Raw genomic sequence first — 27,446 nt, forward strand, 5'->3', positions numbered from 1 at the left:
GATGATAAGTCACAGCCTGCAAAACCCAGGCCACGCGAGGTCACTGAGGGGAACTGGAGAGCTGCCATGGGAACACAGAATAGTTCAGTTGGAAAGGACCTACACAGACCGACTCCAACTGCCTGACCACTTCAGGGCTAACCAAAAGTTAAAGCATGTTATTGAGGGCATTATCCAAATGCCTCTTGAATGCTGACAACCATAGGGCATCAACCACCTCACTGTGAAGCCTGTTCCAGTGTTTGACCACCCTCGTGATAAAGACATTTTTCCTAACATCTAGTCTCACCAGTTGGCAGCTTTGTGCCATTCCCATGAATCCTGTCATTGGTGACCAGGGGCAAAGGCCGGCACCTCCTCTGCGCTTCCCCTCCTCAGGGAGTTGCACAGGGCCATGGGGTCACCTCTCAGCCTCCTTTTCTCCGGACTGAGCAACCCAGGTGTGCTCAGCCTCTCCTCACAGGACATGCACCCAGCCCTTTCACCAGCTTTGTTCCCCTCCTCTGCATGCATTCAAGCACCTTAACATCCTTTTTATATTGTGAGCCCAGAACTACACACAAGATTCAAGGTGAGGCCACACCAACATTAAATACAGCAGGAGAATCACCTCTTTTGACCAGCTGGCTATGTTGTGGTTAAGGCACCTGAAAATGCGTTTTCCCCTCCCTGTGGGCCAGGGCCCACAGCTGGCTCCTGTTGAGCCTGCTGCCAGGCAGCACCCCCAGGTCCCTCTCTGCACAGCCGCTCTTCTGCCACTCGTCCCCCCCGCCTGTACCTGTGTCCGGCATTACTCTGTCCCAGGGGCAGAACCCGCTATTTTCCTTGGTTGAACTTCACGCTACTGCTGCTGATCATCCAGTGCTCCAATCTATCCCTTCGCAAGGCCTCTCATCCCTCCAGAGAATCAACAGCTCCTCCAAGTTTATTATCATCATCGGACCTGCTAAGGATGCACTCCGCTCCTGCATCCAGATCGTTGATAAAAACATTGAACTGAACCAGGCCTAGAATTGAGCCCTGGGGAACAAGATTAGTGACTGTTCACCAGCCAGATGTAGCCCCATTCACTGCGACCCTTTCAGCCTTACTGTTGAGCCAGTTCATCACCTAGCATAGCACGTACCTGTTCATCTCACAGTTGGACAGTTTGTCCAGAAGGATGCTGAGAGGGACAGTATCAGAAACCTCACTAAAATCCAGAATGATTACATCACAACCACTGCATTCCCTTAATCTGCTAAGCAGGTCACGTTGTCATAGAAGGAGATCAAGTTACTAAGGCAGGACTTTCCCTTCATGAACCCATGTTGACTGTGCCTGATAACAGCGTTGTTCTTTAAATGCCTTTCAATAGCAGCCAGGACAATCTTCTCTGTGACTTTTCCAGGGACTGAGGTTAAACTAACAGGTCTGTAATTCCCTGGGTCTTCTCTCATGCCCTTCTTGTACACTGGCTAGTTTCCAGTCAGCAGGGACTTCCCCAGACTTCCTAGACCTTTGGGAAACTGTTGAGAGGGGTCCAGCTGTAACATCCAGTAACTCCTTCAGTACTCTGGAATAAATCCTGTCAGGCCCCATGTACTTACAAACATTCAACTGTCACAACTGGTCCCTTACAATTTCAGAGGCCGCAAACAGAAAGCCACTGCTCCCCAGTCAGGATCCTCCATCTCAGAGGACTGGGCAGCTCAAGATCTATCATTAGTATTAAAAACCGAGGCAAAAAAGGATGTTCCCTCATCGCTACTTCTTAGGTGACCACCTTCATCAAGTATCAGTCTAGTGTTTTCTTTAGCCTTCCTCTTGCTGTTGACATACTCGAAAAGACTTTTTGTTGTCTGACACCACACTGGCCAGAGTCAACTCAAGTTAAGCTTTGGCTTTTTGTTTTCTCCCTACAAATGTGAACTGCAGCTCTGTACTCTCCCTGTGAAGCCTGACCTTGCTTCCAGAGGTCATATATTTTCTTTTTCTGCCCTAGCTCCATGAGGAGTTCCATCTTTAGCCAGGCCAGTCTTCTGCCCTGCTTGCTTGACTTGTGGCACAGTGGGATTGCCTGCTTCCGGGCTTTTAAAAGTTGTTCTTAAAAAATGAGCAGCTCTTATAGCTGCCCTAAACCCTTACAGCAGATTCCCAGGGGACACTGTTAAATAGCTCCCTGAGTAGTTTAAAATTTGCTCTCTTAATATCCAGGGTGGCAACTCTGCTGTCATTTTCTCTCATTACACCAAAATTTTTTAACTCAACTTATTTATGATCACCATGGCCAAGACAGCCACCTACTGCCACATCTCCCACGAGTCTTTCTTTATTCTCAGACAACAGATCTAGGAGGGCACCTTTCCTAGTTGGCTAACTACTTATGACAAGAAATTATCTTCAACGTACTTTAGGAATTTCCCGGACTTGTCACAGTAGTATGATATCCTAAGTTTTTCTGGGAAACTGAAATATCCCACAAGGATTAGGGTTACTGATCCAGAGATTTCTCACAATTGCCTATTGAGTAACTCCTCAGTGCTATCATCCTGGCTTGATGACCAGTAGTAGACATCTGCTTTGCGATCCATCCCCTTAATTCTCACCCAGAGGTTCTCTACCACGCCATCCCTAATGGCAAGGGCTGTACAGCGTAATCTCTCCCTTACATACAGAGCAACATCTCCACTTTGCCTGCCCTGCCTATCCCTCCTGAACAGCCAGTAGCCCTCCAGCACTCCAGTGGGACTCATGGGACTCATTCCACCCGGTCTCACTAATACCAATGATATCAGAGCTTTGGGAAAGAACCCAAGTTTTCAGTTCGTCCCATTTGTTCTTCATACTGCGTGTATTAGTAAACAAGCATTTCAGATGTGCTCCTGAACCCTCAGCGCTCCCTGGAGTGGCATAGATCCTCCCGTTTGCCTTGCCACCCTCAAATGGTGCCATACCACCCCTTGGCTTAACTTCCGTGTTCCTAATGATATCTCCTTCCTCCGTCAATCCTAGTTTAAAATTCTCTCAATCAGTACTGCCAGGTTACGAGCCAAGAAACACGTCCCCCACCAAGACAAGTGGATCCCGTCAGGCCCCAGAAGACCTTGTGTTTCAAAGACTCAATTATAAAACCTCAAATTCTGGCAGAGGCACCAGTCTCAGAGCTAGGCATTGATGTCCTGGGCTCATGTTTCTTTCCATGTCACTCACATTACTGGAAGGATCAAAGAAAACACTACCTGTGCTTCTGAATCCTTTAGCCATCTTCCCAGTTGCCCTGAAATCTCTTTTGATTGACCACAGAACTCTTGTTGCAACACTATTGGTACCCACATGAAAGAGAAGGAGTGGGCAACAACCTAAAGGCTGTACTAAGCTTGTCAGCTTATTGGTAGCATTCCTGATCCAGACCCTGCGGAGACTTCTCTAAAAACAGGGTCTGACCTGCAGATGGGAACCTCTATTCCCTTCAGCAGGGAGTCACCTACAGCTGTAATTCACTGTTGTTTCTTCATAGCAAAGGTCTTGATGCTGCACTTGCTACGAGTGGTTGCTTGGTCCGACCTTCGTGGGAGAATTTGCACAAATTCTTCTTCTTCCATCTTTTCACATCCCTTGTCTACCACTATCCAGAGCCTCATGGCTATCCTGTAAACGTGAAGAACTGCTGCTCACCCATCTTCCACCCCAAACTTGTTCTGTATCATTGACCAGCAGAAAGGGTGCAGAGAAAGGGAAAACTCCTCAGCAGGAGTATTCAAGAGAAGTCTCATGTGCATGAAGGATGCAGTGCATCATACTGTAAACGAAAGAAGCTGCTAAAAATTCTGATCAGGTGGCCCTGCAGTAGAACAGAAAGCGTCAGCCTAAACCAAGCACACCAGCAAGCAGCACCATAAATTATTTGGATCCTCAGCATTTGAATTACTCATTTTAAATCCAGTTTTCTTAAACACCTTTGTTTAGTTAATAGCATCTAGAAAAAGTAAGACCAGTGCTAAAGACTGAAAACTCTTACCACAGCTGTTTTCAAGGCCATCAACAATTGCAGAGAGCAGGATTTAAAAAACTGTAATGAAAATGAAATAACTAAACAGGCATCATCACAACAAAAGCAAAACCAGATTATTTCTTTCTCTTACAGAACGGAAGTCTGAGGCCACGGCTTTGCTTTTGCCCACTTTCAAGCCTTCAATAATGTAGCTCAAGCAGAAAGGAAGTTCAGATATGCTCTGACCATTGCATGTACTTCTTGCATTACTATGATGGCATGTAAAGCACCTAGGGAATTTCAGTCCATGCACACACTGTTGCAATGTATAGTGGCACAGAAACCACCTATGCCACTTAGAAAGCCAACTGTTCCCTTTTAGGGGGAACCCACTTGAGAAACTGATAGATCTCCTTCTAGCAGTGATAAGTTACCCACAGATCAATCTCTTTTGTGTAATCAAAGACCAATTTATCACCAAGAGTACATAAAATATACTATGATCTGCAGCTTCTTTACTGTTTGGTTATGATTAGCACTACCACCCATTTATTAACCAAGCACAGGTTGAATAAGCAGTCCTCTGGGATAAGAGTTTCATAAGTCTGATCATCCTCTCCACCTGTTTATCCCAAGGGATCTTAAAAAAGAAAAAACAAGAAAAGTCATGTACATCCAAGAATTGCTTACTGATAAGCTGCCAACTGAAACACATGAAATCTTTTAGGACAGCTGCAGTCAACTTCAGGATACACAAGCTCACCCCATCATCATGGGTATATGGAAAAGTAAGTGCACTACTGCCCTTTCCCTGTGTTTTTATAACTTCCTGTATTGTACATTATCAACAAGCACCTCCGTGCACTGACTCTTTCTAACAGCCTTGTACAGAGCTCTGGAAAAAAACCCTTGCAGGCTGGCAAAGTGCCAGCTTGGCATATTATTTTCTTACGTTGTTTTTTACTGGAGATATAATTCATGTTACTTCACAAATTGAAGTATACATAACAGCACTACCAAACTGTGCTCCAGCCTTTAGTTATGAAGAATCTGAGTGAAGGACAAGCCTATCTACAGTCAACAAAAGCCTGAATCAGGCATGGAGGCAAATGCTTTTAATCTATTCAAATCAAAGAATTTGCAAAAACACAAGGTCACTGTGACCAGGATGTATATCTGTTCTTTACTAAGAAACTGGAGAAGGAAAAAAGAGTTTAGTACAGTAACAGTACCATTTTCTTTCCCAGACAGAGTGACGTCAGCATTTCCCATATCTTCTGAAAACACTGCTCCCTTTTTCCAAGAAAGGACTGAGGTCATATGGAATTTTATTTTTTGCTTAAATGCCTCTTTTCAGGGATTAACTTTCATATATTCAAAAACATTACTGTTCGATGTAAAAGAGTGATTTGCTGCCTGCTGTAATCAAATAGAATACAAGGGAAACAAAGAAACCAACAGCTTAGACTGAAACTAACCCAGATCCAAGCGTGTTCTCAAGAAGTCTCTTAACTTGTGCTTTTATGGACTGAGTATTTCAATGAATCTGTTCTCAGAAACCTCAGCAGATAAGAGAGGGAAGGGAAGGGAAGGGAAGGGAAGGGAAGGGAAGGGAAGGGAAGGGAAGGGAAGGGAAGGGAAGGGAAGGGAAGGGAAGGGAAGGGAAGGGAAGGGAAGGGAAGGGAAGGGAAGGGAAGGGAAGGGAAGGGAAGGGAAGGGAAGGGAAGGGAAGGGAAGGGAAGGGAAGGGAAGGGAAGGGAAGGGAAGGGAAGGGAAGGGAAGGGAAGGGAAGGGAAGGGAAGGGAAGGGAAGGGAAGGGAAGGGAAGGGAAGGGAAGGGAAGGGAAGGGAAGGGAAGGGAAGGGAAGGGAAGGGAAGGGAAGGGAAGGGAAGGGAAGGGAAGGGAAGGGAAGGGAAGGGAAGGGAAGGGAAGGGAAGGGAAGGGAAGGGAAGGGAAGGGAAGGGAAGGGAAGGGAAGGGAAGGGAAGGGAAGGGAAGGGAAGGGAAGGGAAGGGAAGGGAAGGGAAGGGAAGGGAAGGGAAGGGAAGGGAAGGGAAGGGAAGGGAAGGGAAGGGATCACCAAGGAAGGTGGACCTCTTGTGACTGCAGGAAGAGACTATAGCCTGGGAATTCTGATGACCACCTCTGTGTCTTATTGGCAAAGACTGTTTTTTCACAAGGGGGAAGAATATATTTCTTTTTAGAAAAAGAAGTGTTAAAAGCCTACCACAAGCAAAGTAAGACACGCTTTAACCCAGTGTAGCTGGGAGAAACAAGCCCTGGAGAGAACCCTGTAGGTTGCCTTTGATCAGCCTACCAGTGGTAAAAGTACATCATGTATTTGTCTATATCAGGCTGGTGTCACGTGGTAGTCACCTGGTAGTCAAAAGCCTACCTCTTTTTCTACAGTAGTGAGAAACAAAACCTCTCTCCTTAATCCAGCTAAGATATGCAAGAAGAGAAACAATAAACATACAGTATTTTGAAAGGTATTAGCTAGCATTATTTAAATAAACAAAACAAAACAACAAAAAAACAGCAAATCATGAAAGAAGCTAGGCAAGACGAGCATTTAAAAATTTAAATAAAATGTGATCCATCTATATTATATACTAAATCTGTAACACCACTCTCTAGAACATTGCATATACTGAAAGCTCGATGCGAACCTAAACAGAAAGATAAAGCACAAACAGGGTACGGAAACATTAATTTTGTAAAATAAGATTTGCAGATGGAGAGTTACAATCAAAACTCCTCATGATTAAAAAAATCCACCTCCTAAAGGCTGAGTAGACAAATTTATATAACTCACAGCATTTATAAAAATCCTGTATTCACCAAAGAAGCCTAAAAAATCACATTTTTAATAACACCCACCTACTACTTTGAGATGCACTGTCTGAGTGTAAAGGGAGCCTTTACGATCCCTGAGACATCCTTAAAGATTTCTTTCACACCTACCTATAGATACAGTTAAATCTTTGTGATTTCAGATTAGCCTGAATGTCTTCACATTTATCTGTGAAGCACCTGCAGAGCTGAAAGGAACAAAGCTCTTAACCAATAAATTAAATTTTCTTAGTAAATATTCTAAATGTGGCTTAATTCTTTATAAAAATGCCTAGCCTTAAAATGCTTCATAGGGAAAAGTTTATAAACCTAGCTTCAGGATACTTTGGCATGTTACGCATACCAGGGCTAGGTAGGAGGTCTCTATGGCAGCAAGTCAATGAGGATCAGCAACCAGTGCTGCTAATGCCTTGTGGTACAACCCTGTTTTCCTTCAGTCTCTGGGCTCATGTTCAGCTTCCCTCCTCTTGCTAAAATAAGGCAAGCTATTTATTCCAGCCTGGGATCAGGCATGAGGAGCCCTGTTCAAAGCTGGAGACAACCTGACATAAGGAAAGGATGGGAATGCAGATGGGAACCCTGAGGCTTCTTAAGTTGATGCTGCTTTCCAGGAGGACACACGGAACCATTGACAAAACGTTGGTAACTTATTGAAGATGTCCAGAAACTGCAGTTAAGAAGGGGTCTTTGTCATCAGGCGACATTAAAATCTCATACTGATAGATAGCAAAGGAAACTATGTAAAAAGAACCTACATAGGCTAGATGGGCTTTGTTTGCAACTGAGGGGAAAAAAAATAAAGCAGCAACCACAAACAAGATGCAAATGTATTCTAGTTGCAGTCTTCCAGAAGTCCTCAGAATCTTCCCTCCAGATAATGAAACCAGCAGACTCCCTCAGCGTCATGCCTCTGTGATGGTAGTGGGCTTGATATCAGACCACGCAATACTTCTTATTATCTATTTTACCAAATGATTGCAATTTGTGACCACTGAATCTAAGTGCAGTGACCTCCCATCTAGAATTTATTTAGGCAGAAAATGTCACACTGTTGACGCTGTCAAGTCTGGTAGCTCTGGAGCCTCAGACAAGGAGTGGCAGATAGAAGTTTTGTTCAAACCGTAACCTTGCCAACATGCCTCAGTCACATTGGATGGAAGTCAGAGCTCAGTCTGGAGGGCTCTGTCAGTATTCAATATCCTGATGGTGATCGCCAATCACCACTAAAAACAGCAGTTTTCAACATGCATGCATCAAGAATCAACATGAGCCTACAAACTCCATTTCCACATGACACCGAACAGCTATCATATGACAGCAACCTCTGGGCAGTAACAAGCCACATTTAAAGCAGTATCTGCAAGCAAAAGGCTCCTCCACCACTAGTCTTCTGATTTTCGTTCTGATCTCCCCACAAAGGCCTATTTCAGTGAGCCTGAAGTCCCTCTACCTATCAGAGGACTTCCTGTCACCTGCAAAAAGTGACTTTGAGAAGTCAGTACATAAGAAGCAGAGCCCAGCCACCTCAAAACTATAACCAGATTCTGCATCCCTGCCACTACAAAGCACACACACACACGATAAAACCATACATTCGGGGGGGAGGGCGCCAGGGTGCTGGCAGACCTTTGCAATACCCACCTAGAAGCAAGAGGAATACATCAGGAAAACTTACTCTGAACACTGCCTTCATGCCTGAAAAATATTTTTTTGGGGATTCTTAATTCTCAGCTGCTCACAGGGCTACATCCAGCTTTGAAGGGAAGAACAAACATGACATTTACATATCAGCCTGGTTTCTGGTACAGCCAGGGTAGACTCTATCCCTTTTAAACCAGGGAAAGCAAACCACTGCCACAGGCCTGGGGTTTGGCATCCACAGAGATATGGGCCTGACCGACAAGTTGCAACACTTTTGGAGGTAAATTTCACACCATACACCAATACATCTGGCTTAGTCTAAAGCAGTGGTGGCAGCTCATGGTTATAGTCACATTACAGCTCATTAATGGATCATCAGTGCGCAGCAGTCTTAACACTTCCTTTCTTCTAGATAGCGTCTTAACAAGCCCCCAACACACAGAGGGGTGACACAGAATAAAGGACAAGTCGTGAGCTCACTGAGACTTTGGGCTTTATGAACCAGCAGTGTCAGCTCAGCAAAAGCACCAGAGGGAAAAATCTCCCTCTACAGACTCTCTCTCAGTCAAAAATTATCATGTCCACCAACTAACAGGCCTCAGCCCAGTCTATGTCACATTTTCATTAGACCTGCAAAAGCTGACGTGGAGAATAAAAACTGAAAGGACAGAGTCAGATGACTGACCCTGAATAACATCTCAGCAATTCAATCATGTCTTTCCCATTGCAGGCTTAGACAGCAGGGTATCGTAACTGGTATCGATCTGTTTGCTACTCTAGCTGATAATGGTCTGGCATTGAATGAAAATTTTTATTATTATTACATGACTCAGGCTATCTGAGCAGGTAATTGATGATATGAAAGTCTTCATCAGAGATTAGGTTAATAAATCTTACTTCTCTTGAAAGGCATTATGCACTTCACTGTCAACACTCTGATCAAGATTCACCAGGCTACCGGGAGAATCAGAACCCACACTGAAACAGCTATAAAGGTATTACCAGAAAAGGCATACTTGACATCTCAAAAATAGTCTTTGTATTTCATTACATTTTCCTCTGAACTAGTTTTTATGTGATGTGATATAAAAATGTTGTGGTCCTAATAATTGGTTGAACATGAACATTTTTTGGCCTACATAAGTAGATCTTTTTCAGTGCTAGACATTCACAGGAGGGCTATGCAAAATGAAAATCTTACAGCAACAGTGCTGTTTGGCTCATACTGTTATCCTATTTAACTGATGTGATAACTGAGGCAGAAACATATTGAACCTTTTGTCCAAGGTCACACAGTGAGGTCAGGAATGGAGCTAAAGCAGACTTCAGCTCTTTCGGTTCACTGCTTTGTTTTAAACCATCTAATCTCCCTTTCAGCTTTTGTCACTGATGCAAAAGTACAGAAGACTATTAATGCACTATTACACTTAAAATTGCAAATCCCCAACATAAAAAGAATGCAGGTTAGGTTCCAATGCAAGTATATGAAAATCCTTTTTCAGCCCACTGCATGCAGAAATATTGCACCACATCCCATCACTTTAATATTTCACAGCAGAAGGTACTTGAGTCACTTTTAGTGTACTGACAGTCCTAACTAAAAGCTCTTAAGATTACTGAAAATTATGCAATCAGCCAGGAGCATGTAGCTTATGCATACTCCTTGAATCACATGTTATAACCCCCCTTTTCATTGTGTATGAGGAAAGTTAAAAAAAAAAAAAGAAAAAGAAAAAGGTAAGAACAAAAAATAAAAGCAGTATTTCCATTTCTACTGTATTTTACAAATGTTTTATGAATATTAAGTAATCTCCTCAACAATTCCATGATAATATGCTATCAGCAGCTATTTCAACATAAAATAAAGAAGATGTGACATAGAAGTTGTAGCTTCAGATCTAGGTATTAATAAAAGGCCTCTATGTGCTCCAGAGGCCAAAAATACACAAACACCAATCAGTTGAAACATTCATTAGTGCCATCAAACTCAAGCAGGGACAGAATTCCCTGGCCACTGTCCCCCTGTGACGAGGTTGAGGTTTTCTGCACTAGCTTGTGCTTCCTGATCCCTGTGAAATAACAGACACCCATGCCCTTTTACTCTTCCCAGCAGCCCTCCACATTTTCTTCTCTATTCTCAATTCACTGTAAAATAGTTTTGTTTTCCTTTTCCTACTGTATTTAAACAAAAGAGCATTCTTGATAAGGCACACTGTGCTGCATTTACCCGTACTCCTCCAAGCACTATCATTTCTCAAGAAGCTTCTTTTCTGTTTAACTTTGGTTGCAGTTAGCAACTCTTTTATTTCTCAGTGATAGCATGCAGTGAAAGTTCAAAAGTCTTGTGTGCTCTATTAATCTGATTTAATTAACTTTTCAACTCCTCTTCCTAGCTTTCTAGAGTAGTTACCTCTTTGCCATAGGTGTATTTTTTTCTTTTAACTTGAGAACCACACCAGCAGAAACAGAGTGAGATAAAAGCAACCAACATAAAAAAAAACAAACATAGTTTAATAATCTGCATAGCAAGATTTGATAGTATATTTTGAAAAGGGGCTTGATTGATTCAGACACCACGGAAAATCTGTGGAACTCAAAGCCATTTCAGAAATCCCATTTCCACTTGAAATTCAACTATCTAAATAAAAGTGCTCAGCTGCTCATAGGACATTGATACGTCATACCTCCTAGCTTTGGGGGCTTTCCCTCCTTGAAAAGCTAGAGTCTGGCATGGAATTCAGAGACCTTTTTTTTTTTAAAACAGTACATATTAACATCATAAAGAAACAGCATTTTCAAGATAGGGATCAGAATAGCCTACTGGCCTTTATAGGGTTGCTCCAACAACATACAAGTTATGAATACTTGTTTATTACAGTAGATGTGGAGTGAGCCTTCCATTTCTAAGCCCTACGCATCAGGTACAGAGTCCTTCCAGGACAGAGAAAACCAGGTGCAAAGAGAATTCAAGCTCAAGCTACACAAGCAGTCTGGGATCCGACTGTGAGGAACAGCTAAGCTAGAGGCCTGCAACCAGAAGAGAAGACAACAAGCACCACAGCTGATGTGAGAGTACAGGAAGGCCTCCGATGAGACCACCAAAACCAGAAAAAATCTGTCTGCACTCCAGAAGGTTAAGCCAAGTATAAAGACACTGACAGTTCACCAAAAGTGCAATGATCCAGCCAGCCACTCATCAGAAACGTGACAGCGTATGCTAATGCAAGAAGCAGCAAGATCTGCAGAAAAGCATTACTCCTAGCCCATCCGCTACCCAGCAGGGACACACACACCATGAGTGTGGAACCTGGGGCACTGATCCCTTCCATCAAGGCAGGGACAGTAATTTTGAGAGTGAGCACGTCTAGCACAGCTCCTTACAGACAAATATCTTTATCCCACTTTCCAGATTTCATAGACTGTTCATACACTACTACAAAAAAGCTCAAAACAGTTTTTTTTTGGTTAGCAGTCCTCCCCACTACCCCATGAGACATTTTAATAAAGTATTTATAAGCTGTTTTATAATGCAGGATATTTTTGGTAGAGAGCTTGACTGACCTGTGGTATTAACAAAATATTACCCAGTTAAAGAAAATAGCACAAAGCCCCCTTTCATTTTTAGCATTTTACGCTTGGTATAGATTGCTAAAATAAAATATAATGCTCAAAATGGAACATCTCTGATTCTTTTTTCAGCCTTAAATACCAGGGGCTTGGACATAGCCAGACCTACTTCTATTGACATCTTGCTTTGATTTGGGAAAATTTGTATCACCTTTCTTTGGAAGCCTTTTATTGAGGTGTTTCCCAACTATTTCCCTGGAAAACCAAGGACAGACTGAGAGGGCTGACTACTCCAACCCAGTTATAATACCTGAGTTGCCACAAAGTGCTTATTACATTTGCAGTGTATCTGAGATATAATTAACAGCACATGTGACTGAGAAGAGGTTCATTATATAAGTCAAATTCCAACACCTTTACTCACTTCTAATAGGACCTTGCTTTGAGAGCAATCACGGTGATTTCAATGGCACTACATGCCAAATAGGGCACTATGCAACAGGAGCCAAAGTGACCCAATCAGATACATTCTGTACTACAGGTACAAACTGGTCTTCACCTGCATTTATAAACAGCCTGTATACGCATCAGGATCCAGCATATATAAATCAAAAAAGTTACAGACAGATCCAGATCCCTCTATGCTAACACACTATTTGCATGATACGTATACTTACTTAACCACTAGAACATCAAGTTTGTGGTATCTTAACAGTCTGTATATAACCTTGCCACATAATGTAACTGCTGTTATGGTTCCTGCTACCTCTGTTTGAGACAGGTATTTTGACTACGGAATTCAGTCAGGAGCTTCTCTGACAATACAAGTTGAGAATGTCAAAAGTCCACGGAGATATCTTAGCCACCTCTTCCTCAAGGACAAGCTACACACACTATCCGAAGAGATACATAAATTTCAGGCAAAGACCACTCTTGAAAAGAGGTGTAGTCACTATATATGCACTTTAAGTGCCTGAGGAATCAATTAGCTTGGAATTCTTATAGAAAACAGTACAGAGAAATGTATAACAGCTGCCTGTCTTCCAAACATACATTAGCGCAACTGCTACGATGTCAGTGTCCAAAACTTATAGACATCTGCTTCCACTGGAAGCAGGAGGGTACTCATTCTTACTTCACAGGTCACACATTTAAACGTTAAGAGAGAAAGGCAAACAGCATAGGTAGGTCACTAGCAAAAAATGTGGGAAAAAGGAATTTAGTTCCCTCCTTTGCTGTTTTCCTATGCTACCCACAGAAGCCATCAGTCTATACACCCCTCAGTTCCTCAACTCGTTAACAACTCCTTCTGCCACACACGTTGTATGGCTATGATGGAACTTTTCATGGGATATAGCAAGTGAAAATAAATTCCCCTTGTATAGGTGCACTTGTCTTTAGTAACTTAAAGCAGCTGTCATGTTTGTGTATATATTCCAATTTTAACATATCAGGCATTAAAATAGAAGAAACATGAAAAAGATATAATAGGTGCAAATAAAGCAACTGCATCTTCGAAAGTTTTAAAGACCAGAAACCTTAAAACATGGAATTTGAAAAAAATCTGAAATGACCATAGCAGGCACATTACTACTGATACATCATTCTGCAGTTAAAACTAAGTGAGATAAAACATGTTACATGCTCTATTTGCAAGATGCTAACCCAACACAGGAACATTTGAAACACTTAATGCGACCAAACAGAAAAGGAAAAACAGGCTTGGACAATGCCTTCAACTCATTCTTTCTGTAATGAAAACTGCAGGTCTGAAGAGAAATACATCACAAACAACTTGCTCTGCCTTTCTAATCTAAACGTGTGTGGTTTTTTTTCCATGGAAACTGGTAAACCCACCCTGTCTGCAACTAAAACATCAAATCATATCATCCGATGTGACTTCATTGCCTCCATCTTTATATTTCGCTTCATGGTTTCTGTATGGCCTTCATTATTTAACAAAAAATGGCAAACCCTTTGAGACAGCATTTACGTTCGTCTCCAGATTGCTTACAGTATCATGCATATCCAATTACTTACCTCACCAAATGAAAAATAAAAGCTAGAAGCATTAGCATAGCAAACAGCTACAATAAGTTTTACATCATTTTTTGTTTGGTTCCTTCCAAAACCACTGAAAGTGATTCTCCTTTTACGCTTCTGTCCTAGGACAATGCCACAGACTGCAGTGGCTAACATTTGGTTTACACTGGCATGCAAAAGCAATAACTATTTGTTCTAGGGCTCTGAAGCCTTGTGTTAGAATATTTAAGAATCTTTAACCAAGATTTTTGCCTAAATGGCTTTCTTTTCACATAAATATCATCATGGTAATTTATCATCTGGTTTAGGTAAGATCAGAGGATTTGCAAACTGATCCAGAATATATCATTTCACTTCCATAAGGTAATGCTCACATGCTTCGAGGAAATGCAGGAAGTACATGGCAGCCATACCATGCTGTGATATTTTAATTCACATAGGCAGTGCATCATTTTTTTTTAGTATTCTTTATCACTCAAGCAAGTACTTACAGGATCAGAAGGACCACAGAAGTCTCTGAACGTTTTTGGAGGTTCAGGCTGTATAATCTCCATTGCTATGCAAGGGCCTGAACACAACTCTGTAACCATTTCCTGGAAAAGAAAAAAGAAGGAAACAAATCTGAGCAAAATTGTTCCAAAGAACTGGTATTTTTGTAACGAATATCACACTGAATGCACATGCTTAATCTCACTACTCTGAAATCAATGGGAAAGAATTTTAGCTAAGTGCCTCTATCATCAGCTTGATCCTAGGAAATGTAGGTAGAAATATTCCTGTGATATTTTCTGTGATGTGAATAGTGAGCAGGCTAGTTTCATGTTTTACAAAAAAAGAATAAATATTTGACTTAAAAACATGGCCTCATCACCAATGGACACTTTTATAAAAACAACAGGCAAAGAGCAATATATTTGTTCCTGTTTAGAAGCAGTAAGTTGCCATAAAGTCATTACTCTGTATGATTTCTCTGAATTCTGTTACCTAAATATCTGTTACCTATGTACGACCTATTGATTAGAGGAGAAACTAAGAAAGCTGATTTTTTTTTTCATTTTAGCAACTGTTCAGCATTCTCTTTTCCCAGAGAACCGCTTTATATACAAAATGTCAAGCCTTAACCTCACCTACAAGGAGTAACCAGAAGAAATAGGAGTACATTTTCTGAAAAGGGTTTCAGGATGATATGTATCTTCTGTTTCTGCACTGAGTTATTTGAAAGTTATAAATAAAATTCAGATCAAAACAGACGGTTCTGAGTCACAGACATAAGAGGTCATGTTCTTTCTTCAATACCCTATTGCACATCTTCCTATTTGGCCTGCACTGACAGTATCTATTGCTGTTCCCATATGCGCCTTCTCTGGATCCCTTTACCATCATGATTAGCTTTCCCACGTTTTCCTGTTTCACAGATACCCTGAGTGCATGAAGATATCCCATTAATTTCAACTGAGTGCGCCAAGCACATATGGCTTGCAGGACAGAGCCCCAGATTCTTACTTTTCTTCAAATCTCATCTGAAACATAGCGTCTTTATTGACTTACCCTGTTTAAATGCCACTTTCCCTTCTGAGTAAGTCTCCAATCAAATTATATAAATTTGCAATTTATTTGGGGGTTGGAGTTTGTACAAAATTGCAGAAAATGGTCGAGATTTCCAATTTGGTTCAAAGTACAGACTTTTGCAGCACCAGAGGATTCTTTGGGTCTTGAAATACTGGTCCAATACCACCATGTTTGAGTTCTGCTACTTACCTCCAAGTCTCCCTGTCCAAACTGCCTTGGGTTCTTGGTTCAAAGGGTGTTAGCAGAGGAAACTTTATAAGCATTTCCTAATCTGATAGTTAACTTAGAGTTCATAAACTATCCAAAGAGGAATTTACAAACTCTGTTGAAGTAAGTTGGACTCAATGGTCATAAAGGAAAAAAAAAGTCACATTGTCACAGTAATATTAGTAATTGTTTGGAGCAATATTTGTAACTGCAGAGAAAACTTTTAATAATTTAACTATTTATAAATTAAAGATAACTTGCATAGTACATAGCATGAGAGTGAAACTAAACTTGCTATGATCTGCAAAATTAACGACAATTCTGACAGAAGGTGATACAGAAAAACAAAGTTGACTTCCTGCATTCCTGTTGTTCCATCTGCCATCAGAAGTTTTATGTTGCAGTACAACAAATCATAATAATATACAGGGTCTTTATATATATATATATATATATATATATATATACAGGGTCTCATAAATATATACAGGGTCTTATATATATCTCTATACTTAGATGTCCACTAGGATTACACTATATCCTTAGCTTCTTAAATTTTCTGAAGATCCACAGAAGTCAGATCAATAAATTTAAGAATGTCTCAAAACGTCATTAGGAAAGCATTCAAATACAGCATCCCCACTGTAAACAAAATAATAAATACTTATTCTGGTCCAAGCCACTATTGCAATATCAAACTGACCAAAGATACATGTGTGATACATTCTTATAGCTCTACCACAATAAAATAATTTATCTGATTTTTTTTTTTTACTCTGTTGTATTTTACAAATTCCTTGGCTCAACAATTTTCACACAGGAGTCTCCTTTCCTACAACACATGTAGCATACTTTCCAAGATGAGTTAGGTTATTTCAGAACAAGCTAGAACTGGACAAACACAAGTTTCTAAAGAAAATCCTATCACAGTCACGAAAATGGACAGATGTGAACACTTCCTTGTTTAATCATACTTTATTTTTAAATATTCTTCTCAAACTTACGCTTACCATATATTCAGCAACAACACCTTTGTAAATCTCATAAAATTCCTCCACATTTGCACGCTCCATGTTGAACTAAGAAAACAAAAATGTTAGCCATTTGCTTTAAATGAAAAACAAAAATAGACAGACACCCCTTCTTAACAAGCCAGAATTTGGAGTACTCTTTTAAGTTTCACTAGATAAAAGGAATGGCTTTACAGCTGCAATATGATGTTTATTAGCATCAACATTTAGCCAATGTTGCTACATACAAAAGAGCATACAGTATCATTTTCTACCCTAAACATAAGTTGAAATTGTATTTAATTTGCAGTGCTGACTAATGCCACTAAGATGTACAAGAGGACCTGTTTGTTGCATAGTAAAGGGATGGGGCTGTCCTTCATTTGCAGTGGGGATTTGAGTCATGAGGGGATTTCAGTTCTAAGGACTACCACAAAATACAAAGAGCAGAACTTAAAGGGATACTCGCAGGAACAATCTCTGTGCCAACATCCTTTAAATTCTGATAGTGATGAGGGTGTCAAACCTTTACGTATCTTTGAAAACCCTCCCATAAATTCATGCTAACTATATATTTTAAAAAATGGGGAATTATATTAACAATTATTTCCCTAATCTTAACTATTGCATTTTGTAAAGATATCCCCAGTTGCTCCAGAAAAGACCAACATAATTATTTCCCTTCTAACCATAGGAAACTGAGACACAGAAAGGTACAGTGTCTTGGCTCAAGGTCAACCAGCAAGGAGAAATAGATCAGCTGATCAATCAAACAATAAAACACAAATATCACAAGGACAGTGCCAATCCCAAAACAGTGCTACACAGTCCGCACAAGGGTTTTGTATTGCAGGAAAACACCTGTGCATTGCTGTGAAGTGCACACAGCACTTCTCCAGCCTCTATTTATCAAAGAAACATATACGAAAGAAAACCTACCATCTGTAAAGCTGAGATCTGAAATCCTTCGTTAATGATGGCTTTTATAATCTTTCCAGCTAGGCCTGAAGAAAAACACAAACAACAGTACTCAATTAAAAAAAAAAAAAAAAAGAATTTACAGTTGGAAGGTATTTATGCCACCATACTAATTATTTTCAAACAAAAAACAGTGCTTGTATAATGCTGGGAAGGGAAGCAGAAAGCAGAGCTCGCTACCTAAATACTCTATCTAAATTTACAATTATAAATTTATAATAATATCTGCATTTCCTATCTAAAGTGATGCAGTGATGACTTCAAACAACTAAATCCCATTCAGGTGTTGAAATGACATGATTCATTATGTCCTACCAAAAAAGGTAGTTAGTGAAGTCTTTGCTTTTCTAAGATCAACTGCAAAATACCCAGGAGCTTTTAGGTCAAGATTTATATATTTAATGTTCCAATGTCAATATTGCAGCTTAAAAAGCAATCAGTTCAGGGCACAGGCTACCTATTTTGCTGTCTTTGTACAGTGTTCACCAGAGGGTCCAATTTTGAACTAAAAACAATGCAGGACAATGATAAATATTGTCAATAAAACATCACAAAAATTCATGTCTTCTATGGGAAAAGCACATTAGTGAAAAATAACCTACTGTTTCTAAGGTTGTAACTCACAAATATGTTACTGGTGATCATACTGTTTATTTTATACTACCCAGAATGCATCCTCAAAGGCTGAATGACATTGTAAAAAGCAAAACACTAAACTTAGGAGAACAAGAACCACTGATTTTCCACTAAACGTGTATTTTAGATCATGTCAGCCAAGCACAGTACTCCACATGAAAGAATTTTATAGGATCAGTGTTTTTTTAGAGCATAAATGTTTGTCCTCTAGTAAAAATTGTGAGCAACTATAAATTTCTGGACATTAATTCAGAGCAGAGTTAACGATAGAAGAATATTCTGTAATGAACGACAACAAGATTTGACTCCTAGTCATTAAATCCTTTTGTTAACTAGACTTTAAATTGAACTTTTTTTTTTTTGTAGCACTGCATAAATTTAATAAATTAGTATAATACAAAGGTTAGAACACTATCTAGGTTCTGGCATGCTGAAGACCTGAACTGTACACAGTCTGCTAAAATCTGTAGCATAGGATTGGTGAGCTTCCTACACATTGAAAGGTCAGTGGAAGCTCTGAGTAAATAGAATAGATAGCTGGAGATCTTCTAAAAATTTTATTTACAAATGAAAATGAAAAAAGCTGTACCTGCAGTATTTGCCACAATACTTTCACATTAAGGATTAAGTAAAAAGAAATAAAAATAAAAAAAAAAAGAAAACCGAAACCTTTCCCATATAAAACAATGCATACTTGTTCCAAAAAAAATCATCAAACCACTAACAGGTAAGCCTGAGATTTGCATATGTACTTAATCCACACAGCATTTTAGGCTTACAAAACATAGAACATAGCCAGGCATGGTTCCCATTGTCTCAGTATTTTGTTACATCACAGCTCACTCATACTGACAAAAGTTTCCTTGTAACTCTCCTGTAAAATTGGGTAAATATGTTTCTCCTATTTTTCAAGGGAAAAAAATCAATTAAAAAAAAACTGCACCGGTGAAATGAAGGGACTTGAACAAGTTTTCAGAGGAAATGAAAAAACATGTCAGAGAGAAACCAGACCTCTGGTTTCTCTTTGTCTGCACTGCAGAAAAGGCTGAGCAACTCAGCACTTCCACACATCGGTTTCAAGGAGGCAGCAAGCCTAAAATTCTTGACTTCAGGGATGAATGGTGAGGCTGGGCATCACCCAGGAAATAAACATATAAAAAAAGTAATCTGTGACAGAACATAAAGATTTCCTCATTCTCTTTCTTCAGACCCACTGCTCCAGTTAACAGCTACTGCTTCACAAGAAACCAACAGAGATGGAGGAAAGGACAGTGGCAGGCAAATGGCAATCACCACTTGCAGGGACAAAGTTACCTTGGCATGAGAAAGATGCTCTGCCTGACAGCTGCAGATCTCCATTTTAGGCTGTATCAGTAAAGAATGGCCCACTTGCATAGGCCTTCACAGCTGGCAAGAACTGTGATTAAAATACTCATCAGCTATCAGGTTCTGGGGTAAGAAGGAATTCTGCTTTTTACAGAACTTTTACCGTCGACAGTTTTATGAACTATAAGCAAAATCCATGTTTTAGAGAAACAAAAGGGGACTGAAATATTTCGCTTTCAGGGCTGCTTCTCCACTGAAGTTAAGTATTTTCTTCTCTGCAGAGAGGAAACCTATCAAGACCATCCTCTACATTGTATTCCTACTTCACTATCACTCATCAGAGCAACAGAGCACGTTGATTGCCCAGGACTGCAGCACTAAAAAGACTTAACCACAAGAATTATTGTAGCCATTGCATGCAGACAGGTGTCTTGCTAAAACAACAACAAAAAAATAAAAATCAAAGTAATTTGAGGAAGAGGCTCAAAGGAAGAGGCTGAAAGTGATTTGAGGAAGATCTCATAAATGAGATCTCATTTATGTTTGCAAAATGTGATGTTAATTCCAATTCCCAAATGTGGGAATCGAGGCACAGAAGGATGGGTGAGCTGTCAATGGCAGTGCAGATCTACAAATCTAGTGACTTGGCCTCCACTGTCGCAGCTTAGGCAACGCAAGCACCACTTCTCCTAGGGATGCTTTTCTTTCCAATTCTACCTGGGCTGAAATAGGAACAAAAAACATGGAGGCAATCCCCAGAGAGCTGAAGAGCACAAGCTCAAGGTTCAGCCTGGGATCTGTTTCAGGCTTTCAGCCAATTGCATGACTGAACTGGGACATGTACTCTCCTTTGTGGGCAGATAAGGCTGAGGGAAAGAGGAACTAATTAGATAAAGCGTCATTTCAGCAGCTTTCCACAATTTGTTTTCAACTTTAAAATCCAGATCTGCAGTGAAAAAACAACTTTTTCAACTTTTTAAGGACCCTTCAAGCAGGGCCAGTGCATGTTTAAAATGCGATTAGAGTAAGAACCCAAATCAAAGCTGTAGATTAGGCACTAATTATGATGAATTTTCAATCACAAAACACAAAAGAATCACAAGCATTACTAAATACAACTGGGGAATTTAATACTAATCCTAACAAATGACAGAAAGAGAGAGCACTTTACGTCTCCTAGACAGCATTATGTTATTTATGCACCTCATACTGGACAGAAAATCTCCCAACACAGTTTAATCAGATAAAATGGTAAGGCACCAAGATCTCATCAGTTACACTGATCTTCAACAATTTGTTTCTTTGCAACACAATATTTGAAAATTGTACTTCATTAAGGAGCAGAAAATAGCAGGGGAGACATCAGACCGAAAAATGTTACAACTTTTTGCAGAATTGTGGGTTGGAATAAAATAAAAATAAAACAGTTCACAAAAGTCACTTTTGACCTAACAGCATTTTAATTATTGGGATGTAACAGCTGTGTTCCCGAGATATGCCAGTCCCAGGGCACTACCAACCACCAGCCCTACGACTAGGGACATTACGTTCTCTTCCCTTGGTTCTTGGCCTGTTTCCCAGTTTAACCATTCCACTGTTAAAGGCTTATTAAGTAAGACAGACTGCCTTCAAGGCAAGTCAAGAACTAGCTTCTTCATTTCAATCTCTATGTGTCATTTATTTAATACCTTTCCAATAATACAAATAATTTCTCAGGAACAACAAATGGTTTTTCAAAGGAATATATAAACTGCCATGACCTATAGTATCAATGATCTACCTAATCCAATAACATATTTTCAGAAGTAACCAGTACTGGATACTTTAAATAGTACTAAGTGTAAGTAGATATTTCATTTCATGTCTGATTTTTGACATTTTGAAATGCACTTTTCCTTCACATTATAATGAAATGAAAAAGGTTATCTGATTCTTTGTTGCCAAGCTTTAAGGTCCCATCCCAGAGTCTCAGGCTTGGCTCTGAACAAAGTCTTTTTTTAATTCCAAAGAAGAAAAAGTGGGACTCAGAGCTGGCCCTCCTTAATGTACTTCAGTTGAAGTTCTCACTTGATCAGTCAACAGTGCAAAAGGAGGAAGCCGACAGCTATCTTTCTCAAAAAGTGCATTTCTTCCTATCAGTTGGCCAACCTATCCTCTGAAGAGCAAAGTTTATCTATCTCTTCTCTTTTGCTTTTCCACTTTAGAACAATGCAACTCTGGGCATTCTCATTAAACAACATAAACACACATTTTCTAGACACCCCAAAACCGTAGTGATAATCTGCAGCTATTGGTCTCCTAGCCTCATGCTGGGCAAATGGAAGAGAAATAGGAAGCTCAAAAGCTACACAGATTAACAACAAGGGGGAAACTGACAAAAGATAAAGAGGAATATACAAGCAAATTATGGGAGAATACTGTTCATCGTGATTGAATCCAAGATATTCCATCACTCCTGATTTCTTTCTAGGCATTGCATTAAAGAAGATGTAAAAGTAGTTTAAAGGGAAGCTTTACAGATATTTATGGAGAACTCTATCAACACACAAGGGCACATCTGGTGAAAATCTTCACAAATTATTCATTTGAAAATAATGAAAGGATGAAGATAAAAGATATTGCCACTGCTTGACTGGAGAATAGAAGATGGCACAAGAAAAATTAGACAGAGAGAGAGTAAATCTTAGGGGCCCTGAAGCCCAAATGGCCAAGCTTGTGATGTGACTGAGAAAAGGAGCCAACAAAAAGATTCAAAGGGAGTGAAAGACCCAAAGATTTAATCCCTGATGCAACTTTCTGAAGCAGTACAAACGAGGGAAGACCACACTTGTGAGTTCCAGGCAGGGCACTGACACACAAAATGATGAAAACCTGTAGGAATAAATAAATAAATAATTCTGGGAGTTATTATTGCATGGGAACAGATGAGAAGAATCACACTTGAAATTCAAATGCAAAGGCCTATACAAAAAGTCAAGTCAAAATCACTGTCAGGCTACAGAAAATGCCCAGCAAGTTGGCTGTGCAGTGGATGATGTTAGGGAAAAGAATCTGCAGAAAAAGGAAAGATTAAGAAGGAAAGATCAATACCTCTGCAACAGGTATGATGAACTCAAATTGATGTTTACAAAAACTGACAAACAACAAAACAAACAGAAAGGCTTAGGTTTCTGTCTTTCATTATTCTTGTGTTAGAAGACTTAAAAGGAAATATTCATCTTGTTTTTCTTTTTACTTTTTTTTTTTTAGGGCTGTTCATTGCTTTGTACTCCATTCTCACATCCACTGTGATTTTTTTCACTTGAAAAGAGTATACTCAATCACTCTGGCTAGGAGAACGTTTGCATCATGATTTTAATTTACTTTTGCTTATTTACTGAGCATAAACAAAATGAAACATAATATTTTAATTGAGATTGTACCACTGTTTTATATGATAGCATTTAGTATTATCATCCAAACCATCCAAACCATTCATATGCTTACAGATTTTTTTTTTAATCCCTAACTGAACATTGTGCATGGGACTGTTCATGAATGGTTCCAATTACAAAGAGGAAGTGGTTAAAATTATTCCTTGCACTGTGCATTTGCCCATAATTATAAACAATATTTTTAATCTACTATTGCTCTGTCAATTAACTCAACTCTGGAGGTTAAAATCCTCAAGAGATCCCCTAGAATCTGCTCCAGCCTTTACTAATTTTGTATTTCCCTTCCTGTGGAAAGTTTGCCAACTCACTGCCCTAGATCAATAGTAAATACACTGTATGCTCTACCATTTATTTTTGCCTTGGCAAAAGACTCGCATACTGCTGCATTCTGTGTCTTGACTCTTTTTAAGACTCAATACCTTGCATTTCTCCTCATGCACAGATTTGAAAAAGGCAGTAAGAAAGGACTTCAAGATATTAGAATCACAGAATCATAGAATATCCCGAGTTGGAAGGGACCCATAAGGATCATCAAGTCCAACTCCTGGCACCGCACAGGTCTGCCCAAAATTTTAGACCATGTGACTAAGTGCACAGTCCAATCTCTTCTTAAATTCAGACAGGCTTGGTGCAGTGACTACTTCACTGGGGAGCCTGTTCCAGTGTGCGACCACCCTCTCGGTGAAGAACCCCCTCCTGATGTCCAGCCTAAACTTCCCCTGCCTCAGCTTCACACCGTTCCCACGGGTCCTGTCACTGGTGATAACAGAGAATAGGTCACCTGCCTCTCCACTCCCCCTCGTGAGGAAGTTGTAAACTGCGATGAGGTCCCCCCTCAGCCTCTTCTCCAGGCTGAACAGGCCCAGTGACCTCAGCCACTCCTCATACGTCTTACCCTCTAGGCCCTTCACGATCTTCGTCACCCTCCTCTGGACACTCTCCAACAGTTTCACATCCTTTTTGTACTGTGGTGCCCAGAACTGCACACAGTACTCGAGGTGAGGCCGCACCAGCGCAGAGTAGAGCGGGACAATCACTTCCCTCGACCGACTAGCAATGCCGTGCTTGATGCACCCCAGGATATGGTTGGGCTCCTATTAGGTAGTTTATCTTTTGCTCCAAGGTGCAGTGAAGTTAGACTATGTATGGCTGTATTTTTTTAATTTTTCTAAAATGTTCTCAAAAACTTCGGGTAACAATGGTTCCATTACATCCCCATTTATCAAGCCAGCAATATACTTCTGAGTTTTCCATAATGATTAGATTAAATCTTCTTTCATTGGAAGGAATAAACATGCACATATTTTCTATCTTATATATGGAAAGCTGTGTATCTCTGTCTTCTCCATCTTAGCTTCAGTAAATTAAACCTTTCAACTTCCCATCAAAGATCAATTTGTCTAAATCTCCTATTCTTTTTGCTGTCAGTTGCATTTATTATTCGTGAAACAAAGCGCCCAGAAACTGGATGTTGTACACAAGTTGGGATCTCTGCAGCACTGAGCAGAACAAGTTACTGTAAATAAACCTAAACTAAACAGTGTGTCCAACGTTAATGATGCTGATTGTACTTACGATACATCCCTATTCTGAACACTTCTCTACAGACTTGCCATTGATACCCTGCCCTCCACTATTTCATATTTGTGTATTTGTCTTCCCTTTTCCATGACACGCTGTGCAGCTGCTTATATTCAGTTTCCTCTTTTTCACATTGCTTTATTTCTGCAGTTTTGAATTCTGATCATATCCTCCAAAACTGCAGTAGGTGCTTGGTAGTGGGCATGCTCTGTCCTTCCCCATTCCAGTCACTAATTAAAATATTGACAAGAACTGGCCCAAGGATGGATGCCAAGGCTTATAAAACTCTTTTAATTTGACATGCTCATGTCTCCAGCCCAGTGTTCAGGAAAAAAAAATTAAAGCTAAGCAGATGCTTATGCTGCACAGATCTAAACATGCAAATTAATTCACTGAAGGAAAATCTTGGTTTCCGAACACCAAGGGCCTCTGAGGAAGGCATTGATGGTCAAGTGAATTAGACTATCTGGCTCTGATTTACCTTCCTTTATGTAAAGCATACTTAGAGAACTCAAAGATCAGTAAAGCTTGTTTTTCCTTCACAGCAGACATGCTGGTAAATGTCCATTGTATCATCATTATGTAAGTGGATTAAATGAATGTATACAGTCTTGATTCATCAGTTTTCTTGGTATGAAAGTAGTTTCATTAACCTGAAATTTCCTGGACCACTCTTAGAAATGATTAAGTGTAAGTACAGTATTACCTTTTCTCTAACTCATTAAGAAAGGAAATCCCCAAATGCAGTAAAAACACTCCTTCATGTCTTTTTTTTCAAAATATTAAGACCTGTGTACAAAGATGATATTCAACACTAATGTAAGTCTACTGAACACTACTGGAATACTCTTTCCAGTAGTATGAGATATTTATGATCTTCCTCGAAGATTGGCTATGCCATTTGATTATTTTTTTTTCAGTGAATTATAGCTCCTTCTCTTCACTCCTGCATCAAAATGTCAGAAAGGAATTCCAGATCCCGTCCACTTTCTCCTCTACCTTAATTGATTCAAAGGTAAAAAATATTTTTCATACTTGAAAAAATAAATGCCACTTCCCCACTAGCCACTGAAATTCAAAGTCAGTCTAAGCTGGGAAGTCAATGCCAAGTTGCTAAAACGTCATGCAGGAAATAATCAAGAAACAACATAGGCTTGGTTTCAAAAAACAAACATCTCAAGAATAGAATATCCATCATTACAACTACAGCAAAGAATGTAAAAAACAGACGTAAGTGGATGGACTATTGTTCTCACGGAGGCTATTTTTTTTTCTTAATTCACATGTTGAAAACTAAGTTGTTTTTAATGATTTTTTTCTCATTTCTTTAGAAAGAAAAAATAATTGTCACCAGACCACCGAACACTTCAGAAAACTGCAACACCCTATCTATAATATATTCAAGGAAAATCTAAGAAACAGAGTGCATTTAATTTTACACAAATGCGTTTTCTGTCTGTGCAAACCCATCTGCAAAAATGCCTGCATCTGAAAGTGCAGTGCTTTACTAAGTAGTTTCAGTCAACTGTAGCACTGAAATTGCCACACTGCATGTGAGAATATCCAGAGGTCACACCTCAAATGATCCATTGTACTTCCATGAAGGTCCTGCAAAGATTTGTGTTCATCCCTCTTATCACTGATGCCTCTCTGCACTCAACCTTGTAGACAAGACACAAAGAAAAGGTACAAGTTTCTGCAAGTCTACAATGTCTGCCTTCTACCTTTTGATAATGCATACTTATAGACAGAAAATATACTTTCGGATTACTTATGAAAAAATTATATTGTTATTTTTTTCTCAAGCATGAGAAAACAGCTTTCTGAAAAGCTTGTTCTACTTCTGAAGTTTCCTGGAAATAAAAATAATGACTTACCCAAACTTAGGTCTATTTAAAAACCCAGGGTGAGAATAAATAATTTCCAGAGCTTGATTATGATTTTAAAAAGTTGTATCTAATGTACACTAATTAGCTTGCTAAAACACAATGAGATAAACATCTTGACCTGAGAATGATGACAGATTCGCACCTCTCCTATTACATCTTCTTTTTCTTTTCCAGCTTATTTCCTTTCCTAACCCCACGCACGTAATTATATTTAGCACACTACAGAGGTGAATTGGACAGGTGCACATTGACATCTTCCCCCTTTCGAAGAGCAACAGGTCTGTTGCATGTCAGGAACAGCTCTCTGCTTGTTTCCAGTCAGACATATAATCTACTATAACACTGGATTTTAGTCTTCCTCTCTCCACTATCTCTTGTAAAGTAACTTCACTTGAGGTCCTACATGAGTAAACCGTGTTTCTGCACCTGCTTCAGACTGAATTGCTGTCCTTGGTATTCTTTTTGACAAAGTTAGATTTGTCTTTAGAGCAAAGAACTACTCTCAATTACATTTTTTCTGACTAAGTCTTTACATAAATAAGGAAATATGATTCTTATTGTCACCTGTCATGCAGCATTCTGCTGATCAATATAAAGCTTTGTGACTTGCTAATGCAGTCCAGAAAGTATTAAGATAGGAGAGCTGGTGATAGCTCTCTAACATTTATCATCCACTCAGAGCAGGCCTAAAATCACACTTCCACTGAATATCTTTTCCATTTGGAAAAACAAACAAACAA

The 27,446-nt window shown here is 39.7% G+C and overlaps 1 protein-coding gene and 1 long non-coding RNA gene across 5 annotated transcripts in view; one reads left to right on the forward strand and one right to left on the reverse strand.

Annotated features, from left to right (window-relative positions):
- Positions 1-27,446, reverse strand: part of NME7 (NME/NM23 family member 7) — a 97,034-nt gene that overhangs the window by 26,506 nt on the left and 43,082 nt on the right. For all 4 annotated transcript variants that reach the window (XM_048058193.2, XM_066990396.1, XM_048058194.2 and 1 more), the window contains 3 exons: positions 17,802-17,866; positions 16,863-16,931; positions 14,568-14,669 (listed from right to left, as the gene is read on the reverse strand). In XM_048058193.2, the coding sequence (XP_047914150.1) occupies positions 14,568-14,669; positions 16,863-16,931; positions 17,802-17,866 (236 nt within the window). The remainder of the gene's footprint in view (positions 1-14,567; positions 14,670-16,862; positions 16,932-17,801; positions 17,867-27,446) is intronic.
- Positions 1,290-5,400, forward strand: LOC106038269 (uncharacterized). The gene is made up of 3 exons (XR_001208513.3): positions 1,290-1,411; positions 4,610-4,761; positions 5,221-5,400. It is a non-coding gene; the product is annotated as an uncharacterized lncRNA (long non-coding RNA).

The sequence above is a fragment of the Anser cygnoides genome, chromosome 1 (genome assembly GCF_040182565.1).
Source record: "Anser cygnoides isolate HZ-2024a breed goose chromosome 1, Taihu_goose_T2T_genome, whole genome shotgun sequence".
Classification (NCBI taxonomy): Eukaryota; Metazoa; Chordata; class Aves; order Anseriformes; family Anatidae; genus Anser; species Anser cygnoides.